The following is an 18,761-nucleotide window of genomic DNA, read 5'->3' as shown; positions in this document are numbered from 1 at the left end:
TGGTTCTTGTCATTGCTATTTTTAAAATGCTCCCCTCTAGTGCTCGATCAGTGCAGCTAGGGTCCTGGAAGTGATGGATACAGATCGCGTGGTGACGGGCTGTGTGAAATGAATTAGCGGGTCTTATCTGGCCAGTGGGCTGCAAATCTTTGTTCTTAATTAAGACCACTCTCACTCACACAAAGTACGTAGCAACAAAAGTCAAATCCCTGTTAGCAGTGCTGAGTCACCTGTGGAAATGTCCACATTTCCATGTCAAGCTCCAGTACATCTATTTTACGACAACGTTCCACGAAGCGGTACTAATTTTATCTATACCTTCTGACCAGGATTTGAACTTGCAACATTCCAAATGGGAGCCAGGCGCAACTCATCCGAAGTTCGCGCTTGGCTAATGTTTGCGAGCCATTACGCGGGCGGAGAGGCAGTGGTGAATAATTCATCTGTGGTCTCTCACTCATGATTATTGCTTCGAGGCGCCAAGAAAGAGAGAGAGAGGAGTCAAACATTTTTATTGTCCCAGCCAAGTGCTGCTCAAAAACACTGTGCGGAGACGTTGACGTGAAGCGACGAATCGCCGCGATGCCGCGCTCCAAACTCTCACCGCCCCCATGACCGACACGCGATATGGGGAGGCCTTCATCAAGCGGTGGATTGTGGAAGAGCGGTAAATTACGGCGGAATTGCATCGTAGACGGCAGTGCGGAGGACGGTGGTCGGACAGCAGTGGGCTCGCAGGCCCGACCACGGGACACTACTGCGCATGGACTCCATTGTCCATTTTCCGGATGGAATCTGAAGCTGGGCCGATGAGTCCGCGATCACGAATTGTAGTCGAACTACTTTTTTTGGTCGTCGATTATTCGGGCCCCGCACACCCCGCCAAGCCCGGACCATCACCTCCCGTCCAGCGGCACACGTGGAGGACAGACGCGCACGTGCTATTCCTCGGCTGTGTTCAGCGATATCAGATTGGCCGGGCCGTTTAAACCGATGCTCGGTGGAGTCATCAATCGCGCAATCTCCGATGTGATTTCGGGTCGTGCCGTCCGTTGTTCGCCATCTCGTTCCGTGCCGGGAGCTTCTCCGGCAACTCGAGCGCAGGGTCGCAGAAGCCGCGACTGAAACCATCGGATTTGAAACCATCGGATCTGAAACCATCGGATCTGAAACCATCGGATCTGCCATTGCAGCTCTAGCGGGAGCGTGCAAGAGGCGAGCTTCGGTTGCGCCACAGCACTGGAGCTCCCAAAGGGGCTCCTCGTACACTCCCGCACACACTCTCACACCACAGTGGCGGAGGTGGTGGTGGTAATAGCGTGAGCCCATGAGATGCTGCCTCTCATGCCGTGTCGATCAGAAAGCCGACACCTCCTCCTCCTCCTCGTCCCGGTGGATTTCTCACTGGGCCCCCATCTTCTGCCGCCGCTTTAGCTGAGCCACTGCCCGGGGCGAGACGCCCAGCCTCGGGCTGCCACCTCTGATTACAGAAACAAAACGAAATCCATCATGGGCAGAAGAAGAATTTCTCACGATAGCGATAGAGGGGAAAGTGGTGTTGCATTTTTATTATTATTGTATTGCTATTATTGTTGTTGAAAGTGGTGTTGTATTGGTATTGTTATTATTATTGCGACGCTAATGCAAAAAACTGAGATTTTGAATGTCTCACCCACTCACTCATCAATCAACTCGTCTACCCACTCTCTCACTCACCCATTCACTCATACATCAATTCACTCACTCACCCACCCACTCGCTTACCATTCTTCACCACACTGATCAGTGAGTGTAGAGTGCAGCCTGCAACTTGCACTATCACTATATATTTATCTGGCCTATCTATGTATGTGCTCCGAAGAAGGGAAATTGCCTGAAACGTCGCCTATTAGGTTGTCTTTACTTTTAAGGCCACACTTGTGGTATTTAAACCAATAAGCTAAACTATTTAACCATTTGTATTTTACCAGGTAAGGTCCACTGAGCTGTATAGCTCTTTTTCAGAAGCCACCTGGCCACAAATGATAGCTCAACGAAGTGGCTTATCAGCGTGTGGAAATTTATATCAGCAGCCAAATTCTCTAAACGCGTGTGTCTAAATGTAGAGGGAAAACCGGAGGAACCCCGAGAAAAATCCACGCGACCACGGGGAAAACAGCAAACCCCAAATGAACATTATGGGATCGTTTTTGCCAATATCACAGTATGAAAAATAAAAATAGATTTTACCCTTTCTGGCAATAAAACAGGTGTTTAGGTGTTCAACACAGAATAGGAACCTTTTGCAGGGAATCAAGTCTGCATTAACCACACGTACTTGTGGTGAATATGAAAATAAACATGCTCTGTTTAACACGTAGGAGGCTTTCGCGACCAATATCATCCATAATAGAGGATTTTTTGGGGGGTTAGATCGCGTAAATATATAAATGTGTCGTTAAAACCCGCCACCACCACAGCCAGATTTGTGGAGAAGTCCGCCTGTTTCGTTCCTTACATGGAGGCGTAGGGTGACCACGCTTCTGGCTGTCGCCTGATGAAGCTAGTTGTAATTACTGGCGAAACGTCGTACTCAGATTGTAAATGTTGCGGCTTGGCTCTCCAACACAGCGGTGTGCTGTACTAGTGACAAATTGGCCACGTTCTGTTTACGTGACAACCCTTACTAGTTGGCTGTTTCGGGTGGTGGCGGGTTTAACGACACATTGATATATTTATGCGATCTAACCCAAAAGAACCTATAAAATGGAAAACGTGCTCTGATAATTACACATGCATTGTCTTTGAAACTGCTTGTCCTACACCAGCGACACGCTTCCCAATATACAGCAGGCTCGGGCCCGAACCCACGGCCTTGCTCCATATCAGGCGAGCTCGTCAACATTTCCCGGCCACCGCGACGCGTCTTGTTGTCGCTCTTTGTGCATCGTTGACAACGCGGCCGCAGCGTCGTCGGAGCGTGGCGACGCCCCACGGCGGCTGCCTCGGCTAAGACGGAGGGAGGCGGTGGCGGCTCGCCCCGCGTCGTCCCCCTTGGAAGCCTCCCAGACGCGCGGTCACCTCGCAGAGAGAGAGAAAGAGCGGAAAGGCTCCCAGAATTCGGCCGGGAGGCCCACGCACCACGCGCCACGCGGGCGGAGCGCGTGGCGGAGTGAGTAATGTGCCGAGCTGCGAATCTCTTTCCAGGAGTGATCTCCCGTACAATATTTCATTAAAACGCCCGAGCACACAACGCTCACTCTCGCAATGCATGAAGCGTCAACTGCCAGCGTGCGTTTGTGTACGTGTGTGTGTGTCCGTTCGCGCGTGCGTATGTATATGTATGTTTGTGTGGGGAGCGGTGGCGCAGCGCTAGGATATTGGCGACTCGAGTTCTATTCCCGCTCACGGCTAACACCGGACGCGAATATCTGAATCGGCTGTGTGCATCCCCCAGGTTGACTCAGCCTTAAATGAGCATCAGGTGTGATGTGTGGACATCAGGTTTGGGAAGAGGGCCGGGTGTGGTGGCTGACCACACCACCCCTTCAGACCTTGATAGGTTGCTCGCTGTAACGGCACTTGCCCCAACAGCTTATGTAGGCTACACGGGGATCTGTGTCTTACATATGCACGTGCGCGGTGTGTAAACATCGTCACTAGGGAGACAAAGGCGGCCGGGCGCGGTGTTGGCCACCCACCCCCTCGTGTGCCGTGCCGGCCTTCATAGGTGCTCGCTAACAGCACTTGCTCGAACAGTCTGTCGAGGTTATACGGGGGATCTTTGTCTTGGTGCGTGTCTCTCGTGTGCCGTGCCGGTCTTCATATGTGCTCGCTAACAGCACTTGCCCCAACAGTCTCTGGAGGCTATACGGGTGATCTTTGTCTTTGCGTGGCGCCGTTAGCTATTTTAGGACGACAAATGCAACGCGTCAAGCTGCTGTTTATTATTTATGGGCGGGGAGGTGAATATCCATTTTGTGGGATGCCCTCTTTAATCTTTTACATTTCATAAAAATTCAGATTTTTTTTTTACCGTGCATTATTCTCGCGACGGGTCATTAGGCGCAGGGACGTGAGGGGTGCGAGCTCCGGTTCAGCGTCGGTGGGTGCTCGCGTTCCTTATACCCATCATCATCATCATGATTTGCAGCCTATTGTCAATCCACTGCTGGATGAAGGCCTCCCTCCCCCTATTACCGTTGTCAGTGATGGGGGGGGGATTCGTTTAATCACACGTCATCACGCTGCTCGGTGCGGGGGTTGGTGAAGGACATTCACCATCATGATCGTCAGAGATTTATCCACTGCTGAGTGAAAACCTTCCGAAAGCCACCGTTCTCACGTCTCAGTTTAACAACAACAATCTTAATTTTCTAAAAGCGCATTTCCAATCAAAATATCTTCAAGGGCTTTACAAAATAAATAGATATGGAGGTTATTCGTCATACTTCACCACGATGGGTCAATGCAGATTGGTATAGGCGTGGTGGTGGGGGGGGCGGTGGTGGGGGGGCGGTGGTGGGGGGTGGTGGTGGGGGGGCGGTGGGGGGAGGTGGTGGTGGGGGGGCGAGTGGTGGGGGGGTGGAGGTGGGGGGGGGTGGTGGTGGGGGGGGGTGGTGGGGGGGCAGTGGTTTGGTGGTTATCTCGCCGCGCTACAAAGCCGGCGACCCGAGTTCGATTCCCGTTCACGGCCAACACCAGTGACGGTTACCTGAAGCTGTCATGGGCCCCCCCTAAGTCAACTCAGCCTTAAATGAGTACCTGGTGCGATGTGTAAACATCGTCACTGGGGAGACAAAGGCGGTCGGACGTGGTGGTAGCCACCCCACCCCCTCGTGTACCGTTCCGGCCTTCATAGGTCCTCGCTAACAGCACTTGCCCCCACAGTATGTTAAGAGCTATACGGGGGATATTTGTCTTTGCCTTTGGTGGGCGTGGGGAGGGGGGGATACCTAGGACCGGTGTAGATATCACTACCCACTGGTCGCAGATAAGTGTCTCCAAAACTGCATGGAAAATCAATTCTGTCCATTAGACTCAGCGACAAAGCCTTCCAGATGATCCAGACAGAAACTATTTCAAGTCGAACTGTAATAATGCCTGCTGATTGGCTCACCACGAGGCTAATCATACGGCTCTCAACAACTGGACATGTGGTAAAAAATAGCTTCATAGCTCATCGGAGTCCTGCAGTATAAATAAATATTCTGAAACATTCCGATGATGATAATTTTTTTTACCCTTCTATCTGGCAACAAAAACTGACACCTTTTTTACAAGGAGTCATGTTTGCATAGACCACAATACCTGCAGCCATAATGCAAACAAAAAACATAACTCCGATAATGTATGCACTGTCCTTGAAGTTGATTGGTAAAACAACAATTATCATATTTTTTACTGGCAAATGAGGTTCCAACGGTGTAAATGCTTATTCCGATGACGTTGTAGGCCCTCCTCGAGGCGCCCGCTCCACGTGGAGGTGACAGCTGATGAGCGACGCGAGCGCAGCCGTCGGGACTCGTCTCTCTTTCAACGACGATGGCAGCGGTCGTGACTTTGTCGCAGCTGAAGCTCGGGGAAAGAAAACAAACTTGCTTGAATAATTAGCGCTGTGAGCGATTTATGTTTGATGAATTTACCTTGAGTCGAATACATGCGATATTTTTCTTTTGCATAGATAAAAAACATAAATACGTTTGTGGCCTTCATAACAAACATTGCAATATGTAAAACACAATTAGATCCGTTCAACCTATTTGACTTCGGCCCCTCGTTGCATCAACACGGTTCTGGGTGTGACCAGAAAACCCGTGCTGGACCCGTGCCGCGCCAGACCAACCCGAGCGGTCGTCCCAACCGCCGCTGTGCTGCCCGCATACAACTCCTCCCGTCGCCTCTGCGGACTCCGAAGCGGCAGTCGACAAAGGCGCAAATTGATGCGGTCACAGGAGCCCTCCCCCTCCCCCTCCTCCCCCGCGAAAAAACCGAAGCCTTGGTAAAACACATTCATAGTCGGAATTGATGAAGCCCATTTAGAAGGACGGAAAATCCGCGCACCGGCTTGCACGAGGAAGAAAGTAACAACATTCGCGAAGTATTTGTCATTTTTTCATTATTCCCGCGCCGATTTCCCCACGGACAGGCACTCTTCACGCCGACGGCGGCAGAGGCACTCCCGGCTCGAGCGCCGTCGTGCTCACAGTGAGCCGAGGGGCGTCAGCCGGCCCACGTGGTCTCGGCTGCGCGCGTGCGCGTCTGTGCACGCGCGCCTCCATAGAAGGCAATTACACATTAATGAGGCCCTACATAAATAACGGGCTTCTGAGTGTCACCCCGTGCTAAGTGCGCGCGTGTGTGTGTGTGGATTTTCTCCCGGATACTCTGTCCCACCACTCCTTAAGAAGCACTTACGAAATGCATGCCCTTCTCAATACACCCTTGCCCATACACACACGCCAATTATCTACTCAATTCACCCATGCCCTGTCCAACACGTGCACGCCCAACTCACAACAACACCCATGCCCTGCCCAACACGTGCACGCACATCTCACAACAACACCCATGCCCTGCCCAACACGTGCACGCTCTGCTCTGTACGGAGACCAGCAGAGTCGCGGGCGATCTGGCTGCTGGCCACGTGCCCCCGGGACGCCCGCGGTGTCGGGACACGAGAATGGGGCTCGTGGTGCGGCACTGAGTGATGGGTAGGGGACACGGAGCCCTGCTGCCGACACTGAGTGCGAGTTTGCCGCTGCTCTTCGCTACACACACGGACACAGGCGCGCGCGTGGACACAAGCACAACAACAGATTACCCCCCCCCCCCCGTATAGCCTTCACAGACTGTTGGGGCAAGTGCTGTTAGCAAGTGGCACCGATGAAGGCCGGCACGGCACACGGGGGGTTGGGATATCAGCACCACGCCCGGCCGCCTTTGTCTCCCCGGTGGCAATGTTTGCACATCGGCTACGTACGGTGCGAAATACATTCAACATACATCGCAGAAGTTACTAACTTGAAGCTGGGTTGACCTAGAGGAAGCCCAGGACTGGTTCAGACAATCGCCACTGGCGTTGGCCGTGAGCGGGAATCGAACTTGGAGGGCAGTCAGCGCCGAGACCATTGCGCCACCGCTCCCCACTCACCCACACGTCCCCCCATCGCGCCGATAAGCACACCCACTCCCTGCGCCGTGTCTCACCCCCCCCCCCCCCCGGGGTGAACCCAGATCCACCCCCGCCACGCCGTCCTCCCTCCCCGCTTCGCCAAGTCCCCTTGCTTGGCCTCCGTCTCTGAGACAGTTCGGATTTCAAAAGAAAGACATTGAGAGCACATCGAGCAGCTATGGGCACTGATCACAGGGGCTCGCGTATTTAAAGTGTCCGGGGTAGTTGACAACGAGACGCGAGAGACAGAGAGAGGGGTCACGGTCGCAAGGAACTCCCTCTCCCCTCTCGTGCGCGTACAATTGATGTTTTTTCGTTGCATTCTGGTAAACGCGTGAATAGAGATTAAAGATAGAACGGTTACCGGTTTTGCCGCAAGCACTGAAACCCCTATGTTTAGCTGTATGTGAAGCGTCGTCGTCATTCGTGCAAATTTGCGTCGCAACCAGACGGTGAGCAAGCGGCGCCATCAACGATCGCCCCAGCTCTGCACTCCTCTATATATTGGGATGTTTACAGCCGCCTAATGAGTGTTTATAAACAACGTAAAGATGTCACGGTTGTCTATCAGGTGACACAATGCTGCAAGTTTCGTAAATCTCCCGATCACTCTCTCAGCAGTGTACATGGGGTACACCACCGTCAGTAACATCGGCGGGTGTGGTGTGGTGGGGTAAAGAGTGGGTAAGCACACCACTTCAAACACATCTGGCCAACGTGGCACAGGGCTCCCTCTGGCGAAGGCCCTTCCACCGGCAATGGCTTGGGCGAAGACTTGCAGGGCTGCGCCTGCACCTTTTAACCGACAAACGAGGGCATTCAATGCAGTCAAATTAATGTGGAAATGGATATCAACAGCAGCAGCAGCAGCAGAGCACCAGGCCGAGATGAACACAGCGAATCTGACCAGCGCGATGAGGGTACACACGTCAGGGTCAAGAGAATCGACCTCTTCCGTGCGTGCAGCAGCTACAATCGCGGCCGGGAGTTAAGCGAGATGGGACACGAGGTGGTACACGAGATGAGACACGAGGTGGTACACGAGATGAGACACGAGGTGGGACACAAGATGGGACACGAGGTGGGACACGAGGTGGGACACGAGGTGGGACACGAGGTCTGACACGAGATGGGACACGAGATGGGACACGAGATGGGACACGAGGTGTGACACGAGGTGGGACACGTGATTAAAACCCGCTCAGGCTTGGTGCTCAGAGGAAGGTAGAGAGAGAGAGAGGAAAAAAATTCACAACAAAAATCAAGAATAAAAATGTCGTTCCCCTCTTGTGGGCGCGAAGAAAAGAGCAGCCTCGCCTAGCCACTCTCGCCACCCGACTCAAACTGACAAAGACTCTCACGGGACTGGCTCCCGATTCGAGGCCCGGTAATGGGAAGGCGCCTCAATTGTTCCCCGGCGCCCCCGCGGGCTCACAGTGGCCGTCACTGGGCAGGCGAGGAAATCCTTGGGTGGTCACGGTCCGTTAGGGTTTAGGGGTTCGAATCTGGGAAGACGCCAAAGCATTCAAACCCGGTTTCCCATTTAACACGTGTGCTGCTTAATGCGTAGGCTTTCGCGGCGAATATTACCCATCGTAAAGGTTACTACTTCGGCACACCGGTGGGTTGGAGAGCAAACCCACGACATTTACAATTTGAATACCGTGGCGTTTCGCTGGTGATTACATCGGCCGATTTGCCAGAATTGTGAAGAAGTCCTCGTCTTTCGCTTTTCCACGTCCAGGGAGTTGACACTTTACAGGTCATAGATACACGCTGTGACCCTGGCGTGACCTCAAATTGGTAATCGTGTGCTGGCTTCTTCTGGGGCTATTCTCCGTCCGCGTAAATGGGCAGAGAACGACGCAGGGTGATGCACTGGCTGTATAATGTCTCTATCTCACGGCGTGACGCCGATGGCGCAAGGATAATTGTAATTTCTCGCGCGTGTATTTCCCATCGCTCTCTCAGAGTCCCATGGTGTTAGCTGCACCAGCGCGTGTTAAAGAACGGCCTCGGAAGGTGACGCTACAGAACTACTCATTTCAAAACTCGTCGTATCTACACTCGGGGCGTTCCTTTGACGTGCACGGTGGTCACCCGTCCCACCCACTAAGCAGACTCGACGGGCTTAGCTGCTGAGATCCGACGCGGTCAGGCACATTGTCACGGTGGGTTTGCTCGTTCCTCTAACGACGACAACGGGCCACTTGAGCCAAGAGGCGGACTCTCAAGTGCGAGACAAATTGGGGTTAAGGTATCGCCAATTACGCAACGGCCGGCCCCGATAGCGCAACGCGCGTGGCTAATTACGGGCTGTGCCCGTCCGTGCCACTCCCTGGAGCCCACCGCCGGTGGCACTGCCGCGTTGACGAGGCGGCGCGAGGCAGCGTGACGCCACTTGGCACCACGCCGCCGTGCTCGCGCTCCCAGTGCAGAGCAGCCGAGAAGCAGTGGGAGAGCCGCCGTCTCAAGTGAAGGAATCAAGGAGCCGGATCGTGAGGTACGGCTCTCTTTGTGTCACCACTGCCGTACGTGCTAGCGGCTGGGCTGTGCCGCGCGAGGTTCGGCACGATGTCCGACGTTTCGCTGCACATCCTGACAGCGTCTTCTAGTTTCTGGGTGAATAATTGGTGGACTTTATAGGGGGCTGAACCGGATCTGTTCGAGCCGAGTCCAGCTTTCACTCTCCCGCGGTTAAACCTGAGTTCTCAAGCGCAGCGAGTTCTTTCTGCCGGCTCGCCAATCACTCTACAGTACACACACACACAAACCCATCCTATAAAAGTAGATGATTGACTAGATAAAGAATATCATAACGTTGGAAAATACCAATTTTGATGTGCGAGTTGACAGACTGGTGATCACGAAGCAGGTCATATAGACGGCCGTGCCCTGATGTGTAAAAACAGAACTGTGAAGTGCCTTCTCCGAGCTCCCGAAGAAGCTCCCAAAACGTCGGAGCGAAACGTCAGTCACCACGAGGAACCAACACGCGGCACAAGCCGAAAGCAACATCGAAGAGTCGCGCGCGTCAATGACTCCCTGCTGCAAGTGGAAAGGAACCCTATGGACCGTGCCTCGCAAGCTAATTGCTGATTAGCATCCACAACACCGCGTGTTTGTATTTCCTTGCAACACAAAAAAAAAGCCGGCGAGCCATCATCCTTCACAGTGGTGAGCTCTAATTAACTTTGCTAATGAACTGTTGCGAGTTAATGAACGTTGTACCGAATCACTCTCGTGCACGTCAGGGCCGCAGTGTTCCGCCTTCTCGATTCGCTTGAGATGAAGGGGGGGGGGATGGAGGGGGGGGTGAAGGGGGGGTGGAGGGGGGGATCAAAGGGGGGGGGTGAAGGGGGGATGGAGGGGGGAGATGGAGGGGGGGTGAAGGGGGGATGGAGGGGGGATCAAGGGGGGGCATGAATGGAGGGATGGAGGGGGGAGATGGAGGGGGGTGATAGGGGGGATGGAGGGGGGATCAAGGGGGGGCATGAAGGGGGGGGTGGAGGGGGGATCAAGGGGGGACATGAAGGGGGGATGAAGGGGGGGGAGGGTGGCGTCCGACGTTCGGGCCCAGCGATTGGGAGCAGGAGCAGGAGGAGGGGGAGGCGGCGATGGACCCCCCCCCCTTTTTTCCCCTGCGTGTTGTTGTTGAGGCTCAATAATTCGTGGGCGAATGGGGCCCACGGACACGGGATTTGACGTTGGCTGAGCCGTGGAGCTCCGCGTAGGAAATCACGGCGGGATTTACCGGACACCTCCCTTTGTTCCGAAGCGTCTTCATCACGGCGCCGATCCGATGACCGCCCGAGCGAATCGCACCGCACCACGTTTCCAGGCGAAAATGTTCCACGTTTTACGGCAAAGCCCGGCCGTAAAGCATTGGGCGAATTGTGTGCGTGGTTTGTTAAAGTGCAGAGATCGCAACCGTGATAGATTGTGTCCTCGTAGCCTGCCCGGGTGTCGCCTGCGGCAGATCGTCAGATCCGGGCAGCTTGAACCCGGATCGTTCTCGGATGGGTGGTCTCCGTGCAGCCAAACAAGGCTGGAGACGATTTAATAAAAAACCCACTAAGATCTCGCGGTGCTCTGTTGTTGGCAGTGGTGCACACGCACAAATAACAATACAACAGCAATATACAACTTTAACACGTTTGTCAATCACACACTACTACTCTGAAGAAGAGCCGTTGCCTGAAACGCCACCTGATATATATAATGCTTGTATATTAGGGCGGTGTTATTGATGTACGTGTTGACTTGTTGCTGTTGATGGACAACACAGATGCGGGGTGGATCCATGGTCGTCCGGGCGGGAGTGGATTGTTATTATTGACAGAGAAAGTACATTAGCTATTTTTTTTGGTATGGAAAACAAAGGGCATTATTTTTTGCACTCTTGACATTTCAGAATTGCTGCCCCCTTGGCAAGTGTCTCGGTCTGCCTCTTGGTGCCGTCGTCTGTCTGTGACGAAACCAACTGGAGCCATTCGCTCGCCGAACAACAACGACTCCCGCACCCTGTCAGCGGCCCTGACACTAAAATACAAAGATCCCCCGTGTAGCCTTAACAGACTGTAAGGGCAAGTGCTGTTAGCGAGCACACACACGCACACACACGCACACACACACGTACACACACGCACACACACGCAGTGCAGCATTCCGTTCTACATCTGGCACGCTGTCCGTGTGACAGCTACACGGGTGCGAGCGTGTGCGGTGGGCACCGGGCGAGCGCGTGGTCTGAGACCGCCAAACGGTCTCGGCCCAAAATTCCTGCCCCATGGGGAGGGTAGCGAACCTTCACCCTGCACCTGTCCTGGGCAGCAGCTGCCCCCTTACCCCCCTCAGCTCCCCTCCGCCAGCCAGAGCCACTGACGCCAACGACTCTCAGATTCCTCGGCTGCTGTCCCAGTCGCCACCGCTCCCCCCCCCCCCCCCCCCGTGAAAGAAGCCACCCCATCTCCGCGGTGCTCTCCGGTTGCTCGGCACGATGCCCGACGTTTCGTACCACGTGCTGGGAGCTTCTTTAGGAACTTAATTGAATACAGCTCCCATGCTCGGTGTGTTGCTGCCTATGATCCAAATCGCCCGGAACGGTCGCGATCTGATTGTCAGATCTGGGACGCTGAGCGGGTTTGAGCCGAGAGAGTGCTTGGACGGACGCGCGCCGCACGGCACAGGCGTTACGGGCTGCTGTGCGGTGGCAGAGGGCAGTGAAGCAACACTCCATTGTTGTACTGTACTCTGCTGTCACGTCTGCGTTCCCCGCCCTCATCAACCCGCACTGGCCGACGTGGCTGGACGTGGCGAACGAATCATCACCCCGCGACCCGCAGGGTCGAGCGAGCGGACGGGCCACTCGTCCAGCAGTGGAGTGACGTACGCTCGGCGTTGCGAGCGCGGTGCTGAGTTAAAGTCAAAATATCAGCGGCTGCGAGATAATCTCCGATTGAAGGTGTGTGCTCTGGGAGGTCGGCGGAGGTCAGGAATTCTACAAATATAAATGAACGAACCTTCCCCCCCCCCCCCGAACCTTGTGTTGTTGTTAACATTTAAATGGGAAAGGCCGAGCGACTGGTGATGAAATTTGCATGAGCGCGGCGGTGGGGAGTGGTGGTGCAGCGGTTAGCGCGCTACTCGACGCACTCTCCGAATAGCATGGTGGTTGGCTACGTGCGGTGCGAAAGAAGTTCCACATACATGCACGCCAGCCTCCCGGGTTCGATTCGTTACTGATTTTTGGGTTTGATCTTGCAATTAAAATGCTGTGTCACAAACTCTCCTCCACGCGACACAGACAATCAATAAAGTCGTCACGTAAGCGTGCCAAATGTATGACTGCTTTAGCACACAGGTATGTTGGGGAGAAATCCATATCACAATTTGGTAAGATTGTTCAACATTGTATAACATTATTGAACATTTAACGCAACGACGGTGTTCTGAAGGAGTAAAACATTGGCACGTGTGTTCATCACGTGACAACCGTATCGGGTGGACGGGGTGGGGCTTATGACAAGCATTTCTTTTGTTCAGGCGGTGTGGTCCACAAAAACGATTATGAATTCATCGCGAAGGGCTGCGTGTTGAATGCACTCGTTCTGTTATAGTCCTCGGTGCTCACACGCGCCGTACAACAGCACCGCTCATACGTTGTGTGAAATGTTGCGGCGAGGTATTTTACGATCACAAAAAGGCGCCTTCTGATCACGAGCCATCGGCGTGACAATGCTCTCTCCCGGTGTCTTACGCTGATGGTGCTGCTGCTGCTGCTTCTGATGGTGTCGATGATGATGATTTTGCGGTTGCGTCCCGGATTAACCCGTTAGAGCGCACGGCGGCAGCAGAGCGCATAGCGCAAAGCCCGGGCATCAACAACAACAACAAAAAGAAGCAAATAAATAAATACGTTTCACGAAAGAAAAAAAAAACCCGCTCCGCACCTGCCTCCCTTCGCATCCCGCGGGACGCGTTAGGTCCTGATGAGAAACGCGAAGTGATAATGGAACGCTGGGACCGCCGCAGTGATTGCATTAAGATGTCGCGGCGCTGTTAACCCCACTCCGCCTCCGGCTCGGAGACGGAGTCCCTGTCGCCGTCACCGTTCCCGGCCATGGCCTCTCGCGGAGCAAATTGGGTTGCCACCTGTCACGGAACAACAACAGCGGTGACGGCGACGACGACGAAAAAACCGGGACACGTCATGCACGCGGACAAGATGAATATCGAACGACAGACAGCTGGATGCTAAGGTGCTGTAATAGCTGGCGCGCTGGTCGCCGGCTTGGTTCGATCTCTCGGCGCGGCACTCTAAGAATGGCGAAAGGTTCTTAAATTATCTCCCTCCCCCCCGGCTCTACCGCCTCTGTCCGCCCAGGGGTACAAAGACGTCCACCACTGTCCGCTGTTAGTCGATCGCGCGTCGCGTGCGGTGGGGTAAAGTGTGGGTGCGCCCACTCCTTCCGAGATATTTCAGAATCTACGGCCGGTTTTTACCGAACAGGGACCAGTGACCGATTCCGCGTGGAATTTTAGTCGTAAGAGGTGGGCGTACTCACACTCTGCCCCACCAGGCGCGACCTTGCTCGTCGACCATGCGTACCGCTGGATGGAGAGAGTTGATGGGGGGGGGGCGGTGTAGGAAACTAGCGCTATTGTTTGAACTTCCACGCCGGGAGATGGAATTGAACTGGGGTCCTCTGGATTGCAAGTCCAGTGGCGCTGCTCGGCATTTCGCCGCTGCGGCAGTTGCCTGTATCTGTGAGTTTATAAGATAAACGTGTTGTGTTTGTACACGTGGCGCAAACCCGTTAAACATTAGTTTTTTTTTTAAGTTTGTGTGTTTGTTTTATCCACGCTGTTGCCGGGAATGTTAAAGAAAAGAAAAACGATTTTAACCATCGTAGACGTTTTACGACCAAAACCCATTACGCACGGCGCCCAGTGCGGAAGGCGCTCGCTCCCTGCGATGCTGCATCCTCGGTTATCTGAGCCAATAAATCAGATGCTCCGAGTAACACCGTGGCAAGCAAAGACTCCCCACGACAAACGGGCCCCGGGTTGTTACCAAGAGATCAGCGGCCAGGCGGGGAAGGTGCTAAAGCCGCAGAAGAGGGCGCTCTTGGTGGACCATTTTCGTGAAAATGAAAATAATATATAGAAGCGAGGTTTTCCACGGATAGACGCGGATTAGAGGATGAACTCTCCATCGCTTCTGGGTCACTCTTCTTCTCCGCAATAAAACAAAACCTACGGATAGGAGGATGAATATCTGCACTTACAGAAAACCGCTTCGGAGTGCCTCTAACTCACGACTAAATGTGAATAATAATAATATAAGGATGAATTGAACTACGATTCTAAATGTAGGGTTACATGTTTTTTTTAAGTCTAATTGGTTGCTTAGAACTTGGTGGTTACAAAAACCCCAGCGCTTAAAGAATTCGCCAAGGTGACGACTTCATCACGCGTGAGATCACCTCGCGGTGTCACACCTCAAGCGCCGCGGTGACATCTCGTCCAGCTGCGAACGGAGCGAGCGATCAAACGCCTCCTCCGAGGAGGCACGCGCGTCGATGAGTGCGAATCCACGCGCGCGCATGATTTTCCTTCCCCATCCGTCTGTCTTGCCGCCACTCTCACGACCGCTTTCACGCCACCCCCCTCTCCCTGTGCCGTTGCGCGCGACAGGTGACGGCCGTGGAGCGGCAGATTTTCGACTTCCTGGGCTACCAGTGGGCGCCCATCCTCGCCAACTTCCTGCACATCCTCATGCTCATCCTGGGCCTCTTCGGAGCGCTGCAGTACCGCCCACGATACCTGACCGCGGTGAGAGTCGGGCACGCGGCGCAGACGAACGCCTCCTCGCTCACCCGCTCTGGGCACCTCATCGGGGCTGCAGCCCGGCGCATTGGATCTTGAAGGCCCCTCCTAAAAATAGATTTACCATCTTCTTGGTTCTTTCGGTAAAGTCACGTAGAATGGAAATAATAAAATAATACAAATAAAACATAATAAAATAATTCTCACGACGTTTCGGCCACAACGCAAGCAGCCGTCCTCAGGTGTAGAACAGGTCTGTCGAGTTTGAATGTGTTCCTGGTACCCCAAACCATGAGTCAATCCTACTCACTCCACTCCCTACCCACCAGCCACCTACATCTCACACCTCACGCACCAACCCATCCGACTCTAATGTCTCACACCACACTCAGGACACCATAAAGCACCCAGACCCCGCTTGCAGCTTCCATTCGACCATCGTCTCCTCGCTTCTCCTGCACCACCACAGCCAGGCGCGCGCCAGCTGAGCCCCGTCACGTGACACGCACGGCGCGGTTCCCAAGGAGGCCGCCGGCTACGATGCTCGCGGTGACGGGGAGACCCCCGCCTGCAGCCCGTACCACGTGGTCGGCCTCCTGAGTCCGTGGGGCTGGAGCCACGGAGTGGCGGGCCGTCTCCAGCCCGTGGGACTTCGAGTCCTTTCCACCGCTGCGCTAGCGGCTGCAGATATTCACGTGAACCGTATTGCGTGCAACGTCCACGATTTAATACGCCGTCTCTTGCGCGAGCGAGTCGATGCCCCGCGGTGCTGTTGAGTGTAAGAATCAATGTCAATCAGAGCGCCGTCGCTCACCTGCGGTGAACCCGCGTGTCGAGCGCGCCACGCCGCGGCTGTCACCCGTCAACCTGCAGCGCGCCCCCATCCTGGGCGTGGGGAGTGAGCAGCGGGGAGTGAGCCAGGTTCAGAGGGGAGTGAGCCAGGCTCAGTGGGGAGTGAGTCAGGCTCATTGGGGAGTGAGCCAGGCTCAGTGGGGAGTGAGCCAGGCTCAGTGGGGAGTGAGCCAGGCTCATTGGGGAGTGAGCCAGGCTCAGTGGGGAGTGAGCCAGGCTCAGTGGGGAGTGAGCCAGACTCATTGGGGAGTGAGCCAGGCTCAGTGAGGAGTGAGCCAGGCTCAGAGGGGAGTGAGCCAGGCTCAGCGGGGAGTGAGCCAGGCTCAGCGGGGAGTGAGCCAGGCTCAGCGGGGAGTGAGCCAGGCTCAGTGGGGAGTGAGCCAGGCTCAGTGGGGAGTGAGCCAGGCTCAGGGGGGAGTGAGCCAGACTCAGTGGGGAGTGAGCCAGGCTCAGTGGGGAGTGAGCCAGGCTCAGTGGGGAGTGAGCCAGGCTCAGTGGGGAGTGAGCCAGACTCAGTGGGGAGTGAGCCAGGCTCAGTGGGGAGTGAGCCAGGCTCAGAGGGGAGTGAGCCAGGCTCAGAGGGGAGTGAGCCAGGCTCAGTGGGGAGTGAGCCAGGCTCAGAGGGGAGTGAGCCAGGCTCAGTGGGGAGTGAGCCACATTCAGAGGGAGAGGCGATAAAACGCCACTGCAGACGTCAGGCCTAGCAGCAGCCACGCCATTATCAGAGCGCACACCCGTGCCCTGTCAACCTGCCCGTCACGTACATCGCATATTTCTTCTGTCGCTCTCACGCAGCCCTGGCTGATTGCGCCTCGCCGCCAATTTCCAGGCTTTCGAATGCCGCTCACTCAGAGGTGGTGGCCCCCGAGTAGCTCAGACATCAGAGAGGCTGAGCCAGCTCCACTTAGACCCCTGGGTTCGAATCCGGATTTCAGCCGCTGCCCATGATAACTTCGGGTTCTCAGGTTTAGCGAGTTGGTTGTCTCAGGCCAGTCACCAATGACTCACACAGAGACCCAGTGACTCACCTATAAGACACATAGAGGTACCTGTATACCCATAGACTCACACATTTACTCATAGACTCACCGACAGACCCATAGACTCACCTAGAGAATAGACTCACACAGAGACGCATAGACTCACACATTTACTCATAGACTCACTAACAGACCCATAGACTCACACAGAGACCCAGAGTCTCACACAGATACCCATAAACTCACACACAGAGACTCATAGACTCCACAGAAGAAACAATGTTGATTTTCTTGCCAGGCGACACTTGCACGAGTGTGCATGAGTAATCACTTAAACTTCTATAACATCTCCTTACTTGGGACATTCCCTAGTAAGGTGATGCACTGCTGCACAATGCAATTCTCAGCATCGCGTGACCTGATGCTCGCTGCACAATCTAAATAAGAATGGAAAGACAACTTAAAAGGTGACACTCGTTGTGCACACACACACATATACACGACAACAACAACAACCATCATTCACCACTACCTAGCGGTGATGTCATCACAATACTTGTGCCAGGCTAGGTGCAAATTGATGCCACCTTGAAGTGTCAAAGGCTCACCGATAGGTCACAGGACTGACGATCCAGGTGTTACAGGTTACGGTCCACGTGACGCAAGTCCTAACACGTGACCCACATGCTCCCACCCGATTCCACACGCGCATGTATTAAACTGTCGATCTCTCTAGCAACGGAGTAACTATCGAGTGTGCAGGCGGTGCAACTGCACAGAGGCCCCAGTTCTAGAGGAGCCCAGGTGCCTGGCTATGGACAGGGGGGAGGAGGTATGGGCGGGTGGGGGCTGGGACATTTGATTCTTGCACCTATAAGCCCACACCAACAACGGCCTGACACTTACTTAGCGGGGCATATCGCTCCAACACTCGCGGTGCTTTGTGTCGCCCCTCTGAGTGTTGGCGAAGCTCAAGTCGTCAGACATCCTGGTCGCGTTGCCGTGGATTCGCTCCAAAAGCGCAGCTCCGCATGCGGATCTGCGGCGATGCACCCTGCCGCTTTACTGCGAGCCCGAGGCCGTCAAAAGTCACTGCGCCCCGGCACTAATTCTAGATTTGAAGCTTTCGTGACCGCAAGGATTCATACTCTTAGTTTTTTCGGTAAAGTCACGTAGGTTAAAAATGTAATTACATTTATTATTATTATTTTATTTTTTATTAATTTTCATTTCATTTTTTACCTACGTGACTTTACCGAAAAAACTAAGAGTATGAAACCCGGCACTAAGCCTACAGCCACGCACGAGACGGCGACTCCCCGCTGCACCCTGCTGCACCAGGGTGCAACGCTGATGCACTCGGCTGCACACTGCTGCACGATGATGCATGACGGCGCAACGCTGATGCACCAGGGCACACACTTATGCACGATGCTGCACCACGC

At 54.4% G+C, this 18,761-nt stretch overlaps 1 protein-coding gene across 1 annotated transcript in view; it reads left to right on the top strand.

Moving 5' to 3' along the window:
* LOC133353260 (sodium/potassium-transporting ATPase subunit beta-1-interacting protein 3-like) overlaps positions 1–18,761 on the top strand; it is a 78,446-nt gene that overhangs the window by 25,077 nt on the left and 34,608 nt on the right. Inside the window, exon 2 of the mRNA XM_061569360.1 lies at positions 15,353–15,490. Coding sequence (XP_061425344.1) covers positions 15,353–15,490 — 138 coding nt within the window. The remainder of the gene's footprint in view (positions 1–15,352; positions 15,491–18,761) is intronic.

This window comes from Lethenteron reissneri, chromosome 43 (assembly GCF_015708825.2).
Source record: "Lethenteron reissneri isolate LAM-NWPU_2019-01 chromosome 43, ASM1570882v1, whole genome shotgun sequence".
Lineage (NCBI taxonomy): Eukaryota > Metazoa > Chordata > Hyperoartia > Petromyzontiformes > Petromyzontidae > Lethenteron > Lethenteron reissneri.
This window is presented reverse-complemented; position numbering and strand designations above follow the sequence as displayed.